Genomic DNA, 7,208 nt, shown 5'->3' on the forward strand with positions numbered 1-7,208 from the left:
CCTCCGTTCCATGCGTCTTGGTTTCCTTCCCTCTTTTTTATTTAATACTTTTTAAACTGTTGATTAAATGTTTTTACACCCACACGCTTAACAACTTCATGCTTATTATATTAACACCTCATAAATTGTTGAATAAACTTTACATACCTAATACACCTTATGTAACATCTCATATCGCCCAGGGGAGTGGATCTTGTAAGCCTTATATGTATATTCTCATCTCTACCTAGCACGAGGCCTTTTGGGAGCTCACTGGCTTCGGGTTCTGTAGGAACTCCGAAGTTAAGTGAGTTTGCACGAGACCAATCTCAGGATGAGTGACCCACTGGGAAGTTCTCGTATGAGTTCCCAGAAACAAAACCGTGAGTGCGTGGTCGGGGCCCAAAGCAAAATATCGTGCTACGGTGGAGTCAAGCCCGGAATGTGGTGGGGGTCCGGGCCAGGATTTGACACCTTACATTTACTTTTTCAATGAAAAATTATCTTAATACACCTCACATACTTCCCCATAATACCTTCACACCTCACATTCTCAATATACACTTTACATTTTCTACATGCATCCCATATTTTCTATATTCCCCACATTTCTCTAATCTTATAAAGCTTTTAATTTTGACAAAAAATGTCGACTAGAATTTTGACAAAAGATGCCGCCTGGGATTTAAAGCATATGTGGGTTGTTTTCAATTCCACCATTAAAACCCATGTTGTCTGTTTTTAATATTTGGTGGTAATTTTAGGTGTTTAATTCTTCATGTTATCCATGTAATCCTAAAAGATGAATACTAACATAGAAGTTTGAATAACGTAGCAAAAGCAAGATTAAATAATTATCGATGTCGTCAAAATCACTAAAACAATAAAGAATATGAAGTCCTACCTCTTATGGAGTTTCTAAAACATCGATTTCGTGTTTCATTTGTCAAAAATAATTTTTCTCAATCAACATGTTTGTAGTTTCATTGATTAGGGTTTTGTTCAACAATGCAAGGTCGAAGGGATTTTGATAGTTGAAGAAGATAAATAATAAGTTAAAAGTGATTTGGGGTGTATTTAGAAATTAATTTTTTTTTTAAACCTTATAAGGTCAAAATTGTTATTGCATACTAGGGTAAATAAATCATTTAATATTAAATTTTAATGTATGGTATATTCAACATTTTGTGGGGTGCTAATATAAAAAGCCTTCCCTTTAAATGCACTATAAATATGAATTTATAATATTTGAACAAAATATTTCATAAAATATTACAGATTAGTAACCATTCTTTCATATGGATTTATTAAATTCACCATTGTACTAAATATATATATATATATATATATATATTACAGACCAAATTGAATTAAATCCGTCTAGTGCCACTCAGTACTACGTCTTGTGGTATTCTTCTTCACTTATAAGTGAGAGGTCTCAAGTTCGATTCTCGTTGACGGCAAATCCGATACCAAATTACGTTGTCCATTGTGTGGCTAAACCGAACTCTCCCCTCCCCATAGTGTAAAATATATAGTTGTACTAAATTTTTTTTTTAAATTTGCCTAGTCTGCCTAGCCTCGTCTAGGCACCTAGGCGTTAGGCCCCAATCCACCATTCGACTAACGCCTAGCGTCTTTTAGAACATGAAGATGAAGAAGACAAAACAAGTGGTGGACGAGAAAGTGTCCACTAAAATAAATGTGATTAGTATACATATGTTAGGTGAAAAAAGTATTTCATGACTCCATTGTAATTCCCTATATAAAGGGATTGGTTTGTAAGGAAGACAAACCAATTTTCATCAACTCTATGTGAGAGCAAGAGTGCTACTCGAGGCCAAAGAGGAGGGAAAAATTATGAGCTACTTTAGTGATATTATATACACTAAAGTGAGAGTTATCTTTGTCTTCCTATTATTTCAGATAATGAAAAAAATTCCGAAAATGTAGATACAATCGCCAAACCTCATAAGTATTGTGTCTTATTTAATTTATGTATCACCACACGTATATCGTCTCTTTTACAACAAGTAATGACTTTTGCAAACCCCTTTTGTCACCTGCACACATTTACTTATTTTTGGACTTTGAAGTTGAGACATTTGGCTATTTTTTGGACATTGGAGTTGAATAAATTGATTAGAGAATTAACAAGAAGAAATAAACATGCATGTGCATAAAGAGAAAAAGTAATTAGAATCAGTGCACGACATGTTTACTACCCGGTGATGTTATGAGAAGGAATGAGTAAGAGAGATAAACACCCCAATCATTTTCCCATACTTTTATTTTCAAGTATGTCATATCTAAATAAATAGGATTTTTATCATAAATGGTCTCTAAAATTGACTCTTACCATTAAGATGGTCCCTGAAATTAAAAATCAATCAATGTAGTCCTTAAAAATAGGTGATCAATGTGGTTATTCCATCACAATTTTATTAAAAATTTTGTTAAGTGCTAATGTGGCACACAAATGGACCCCACAAGATTTACGAGTTTTTATTATAAATGGTCCCTGAAATTGACCTACACCATCAAGATAGTCCCTAAAATTGATCCACACCATCAATATGGTCCCTGAAATTGAAAATCAATCAATGTAGTCTTTGAAAATGGATGTCGCAAATCAATATGATCGTTCCGCCACAATTCTGTAAAAAGATTTGTTATGTGTTGACGTGGGTTTAATAATTAATTAAAAAAGTTATCTAAGTACCTTTTTGCATAGTAGATTTTTTTTATTTTTTTATTTTTTTTTTATAGTAGGGCCTACTCCAAATAGAGATCCCTTCCATAAATTCTTAAATGCACAAGGCTTAAGCAAGGCATAAGAGGGGGTGTGGAAATAGTTGTCAACCAACAATGGACGCACCTCGGTTATAACCTAATTATCTCAAGGCAGACCTCGTTGTTCTTTGCATCACTAAACCACCAAGGAAGCGCCAAACAAGCTCTCCAAGATTAAGGTTGTGAGGATGTTAATCTCCTAAATGTTAACGGTGATATCCCAGTAGTTGTTGCCAAAGGGCCAATCTGTCACCAAAGGTGATCTCGATCTAGGTTTAATTCGGTAAAGAGGTGTTGAAGTGTATAAATATGGGTGTATTGACATTTTTTTTTAGAGAATAGAGAGCGAAAGAGGTAGAGAAATATGGACTGTGATCGGAGGTGATTGCAAGACTAGGTTTTTGGGTTGACACTTTTTTTATTAACTATTAAATTATAAGCCTATTTGTAATTTTTTAAATTTAATTAGATTTGTGTGGCCCATTTATGTGTCACATCAGCACATAACAAAAATTTTGACACAATTAAGACGAAAGGACTACATTGATTTGAGACACTTACTTTCGGGACTACATTGATCAATTTGTAATTTCAAGGACCATTCTGATGTTGAGGGTCAATTTCAAGAACCATTTTGATATTATGGATCAATTCCAATGATCATTTGTGAGAAAAAAAAGAACTTACGAGTCTATTTATGTGCCACATCAGCACTTAACAAAAATTTTATCAGAATTATAATGAAATGACCACATTGATTTGCAACACCTATTTTCATGAACTACATTGATTGATTTTCAATTTTAAGGACTATTTTGATGATGATGGTCAATTTCAAGGATTATTTTTTATAAAAACCCAAATAAATGAAGTCATTTCCAGTGCAAGGCTAAACGTAGCCCTCAGCTATGTTTTAGCCCTCCAAAAGTTAATATTTTAAAGACTGCTTCGAGATAAATTTTTCCTTCAACTGTGCAGGGCTATATTTTATTTTCCTTTATATTTATTACTTTTGGAGACCAAACTTAGTCTGCCCGAGAGCTAAATGTTGTCTGCCCTAAGGCCAAAACTCAAGTATCATTTGACATGTCGTATTAGACATTAGAAAGACATTAGAAAGACTATTTAATACCAATCCGATGGACTAAATGTGATTTATTTATTAGGAAACATATGAATATGAATGACAAAATTTATTGAGGACCACTTAAATCCAAATTGTTATAACAATAAATCATCTAATTGAATCAAGCCTTTCGTAGATTTTGGCCATTCCACTATTATTAACCCATCGCAACATATTCCTGCATGGATTCGAACTTCGTCGACGACTAATCTAACATTTATCATTTAACAAAAAATTAAAAATAACCCGGATATCTAAAATAGATAAAAAAACAAAATTAAAAAAAAAAAAAAAAAAGAACTTTAGAACAAAAATGAGAATATCATCTATCTGACCTCAACCTATAGAATGTACAACTATCCAGTGTGGGAAGATGGATCACTTCTTTTGTTTGAAGAATTCTGTTGCTGCTGCTGGTGATGAAGCTCCAGTAACTCGAGCTCATTCCCGCGGACGACCAATAGCATCCTCTCGTTCTCAAGTCGCCTTCGCTCGTTCTCAAGCTTGCCTCTCTCCATGTACCTTTCCTTCTTCCCACTGTACTTGATCCACATGAGCCTCTGCTTCTCGAGCTCGAAAGCTCGGTGTTGGTAGCTCACTTGCTGTTCCTCCAATTGTATCATCCTTGTTTTCAACCACTGCTTCTTCTCCCACGCGGTCTTTGACACATCTTGCAGCACAACCCTCACCTCACAGTTCAATTGCTGCATTAATTGGGTGGATGAGGACGACCCCGAAAAACAGCCTTCCTTTCTTGGCACTTTTTGGGGAGCTCTTTCATCGTTGTCATCGTTGTCTTCGTGATTTCCATGCCCCATGTGACCTTTAGAACCACCTCGAACCACCTCGTCATCCGAATCATCATCCTCGTAGTCTTCATCTTCGTCCTCGCTTCCTCCTTTTATTACCTTGGATCCCTCGGTCTCTGACCTTCCTGAATTGGCAACCGCTTGAGCATTTTCTGACGAATGAAAGCATCTCCGCTGCTGGAGCTGCTCGTGCGGCTGCGGCCACACTGGAATCTCAGACGGCTCTGTGGCCACCTCTGGCGGGGAGTTATGCGCGCCATTAGACCCACCACTAACAGTTCCATGACCACAACTATTATGATAAGCACACATTTCTCTGAAAAACAGGTGCTTCGAATTCATCAATTTACGAACTTCTTCCTTCATCTTTGGTGCCAAATCCATCTTTTCCAACAAGCCCTGATTCTCCACAACCCGGCAAGCTGTCCCCTTCCCAAGAATATCATTAACCCTCTTATACCTCTTATTCAAATCGTTGAACTTGTCCTCACATTGCTGCGGCGACACGTAGAAACCCTTCTCCATCATAGCTCGGGACACCGATTTCCACTTCCCTTTCTTCTGCAGCAACCCACCAGCAGGCTTCTTCTTGCCTGTAGGATCAGGGCCATCAGAAGCGTCGTCACCAATGTAAAACACAGCCATGATCAGGAGCCTCACCATGGTGTCGGTCCACTTCATTCTCTGCCATGGCGATATCTTCTTCTTGTTATCCCCATTGCTGTTGTCATCAGCACCGAAACCGGGTTCGTCATCATCACTGAGGGCAATTTGTTTGGATTTGGGGGCAAATGGGTGCCCCTGTTTCACAGATTGGTGAGGGTTTTGGTGGTTGTCGGGGTCATGGTGGGGGGCATAGGCAACCATTTGGGGTTGGTGCATATGGTGGTGAGGGTTTTGGGGGTTTTGGGTATTTTGGTGCAAAGGCATTTCCAGGCCAAGCATTCCAGAAAACAACCCATTGGCTTCCATCCCAAACTCTTACAAAACTGCTCTTATTCTACCAATTTCACAAAAGAAGAAAACTTTGAGATAAAACCCAAAAACCCAATTGAAAAAAATGTCACGATTTAATCTTCCCACATACTAAATTTATCTCTCAATCCAACGATTTTATAAGGATACATCCACTGAACAAAACTCAGAAACAAAAAAGAAAAATGAAAATAGCCAATAAATGAAATGAAATTTGGACAAAAACCCAGAAAATAAAACAGCCCAAAAGTACCAGAAACTGAGAGATTGGAACCGACCCGTTACATCAACATGTCCAGAGGCACCTCCACGGATGGAAAAGAATGAGAGTAATTGGTCAGCATTTTGCAGAAATGTGTGGCAAAAGCAGAAGATAATGTAGAGAGACAGACAGAGGTGTGAGACAGAGAGAGAGAGAGAGAGAGAGAGGTTGGTGCTGGTGCTGGTGCTGGTGCTGGTGCTGGTGGACTAGATTGTGTGACAGATTCAGTGGAGAAGCGGTATGAGCTATATAGAGAGGGCGGAGCAGCCAGTTTTGGGTTGGCAGGTTTTGTTTGTGCAGAAGACAGCAGAAAACCGCCCATGGTTTTGCCTCTGTCTGCTTTCGAATGTAAAGCCCACAAGTTCCGTTTGTTTTTGCCAAAACTAGGTCTGTCCGTTTAAATCTACAGAGTGGGAGAGAGGATCACCGATCCACTACCAAATTACGTTTGCGCTATATATATCAAGGATCTAAAAAAACGTTAGGCGTTAGTTGAGCAGTAGGTTGGTGCTTAGCGCTTAGGCGGTTAGGTGGGTGCGTAGGCGGATTTGAGTAAATTTATTGTATATCTTGTAAATAAGTGCATATTGACACTTACAAAAAATTATACTTGTATGAAATCCATAGATAAGATAATAAAAGAATAATAAAATGCAAAAAGAGTATCCAACAAATCTAAAATTTAAAAACACATTAAGCATATATGTCATATAACCATAGTGAGGAGTATTGTAGGATGACATATGTACAATAAGTTCACAATTTTAAACCACTGAGACTTAGATAGGATTTTTTATTTTATTTTTTAATTTCATTAAAAAAAACCGCTAGCTCTGCCTAGCTCCGCCTAGCACTGCCTAGCCCCGCCTAGCCCACCTAGTCACCTAGGCCGCCTAAAGCCCATCCGATTTTTCCCACCAATTTGTAAGAAAATGCATCGGCTCACCACCACCCAGCGCGCCTAGGTCCTTTTTTAGAACATTGATATATATGACTTAATTAGATATGGGCATGCCACGTACACTAAAAGGTGGTATATTACTTTATTATGAAGTTGCAATTAATTAATTTAATTAGAACTTAGTTATTGAATGTGCATGTAAACCCCAATAATGGCGTGGGCGCACTTTTGCATTGAAGTGTCTTTAACATAGTCAAAGATTAAAGTCCTAATCAGAAGGTAACTATGATGTATTAGGTCAAATGATTATTTTGCATTATCCCAACTAGTAAGTTTTCATGTGACATGAGTATGAGAACTCTT

General features: G+C 37.4%; 1 protein-coding gene across 1 annotated transcript; it reads right to left on the reverse strand.

The window, feature by feature from the left end:
- Positions 1-3,946: 3,946 nt before the first annotated feature.
- Positions 3,947-6,314, reverse strand: LOC125469806. Its single transcript, XM_048567705.1, has 2 exons — positions 5,961-6,314; positions 3,947-5,707 (listed from the first exon to the last, which is right to left on the reverse strand). Exon 2 carries the CDS (start codon positions 5,677-5,679, stop codon positions 4,255-4,257), a length of 1,425 nt encoding a protein of 474 aa, XP_048423662.1. The 5' UTR covers positions 5,680-5,707; positions 5,961-6,314; the 3' UTR covers positions 3,947-4,254.
- Positions 6,315-7,208: the final 894 nt, after the last annotated feature.

Source organism: the organism of the source record quoted next, unplaced genomic scaffold (assembly GCF_019419815.1).
Source record: "Pyrus x bretschneideri cultivar Hongxiangsu unplaced genomic scaffold, Pyrus_bretschneideri_v1 Contig45, whole genome shotgun sequence".
Lineage (NCBI taxonomy): Eukaryota > Viridiplantae > Streptophyta > Magnoliopsida > Rosales > Rosaceae > Pyrus > Pyrus x bretschneideri.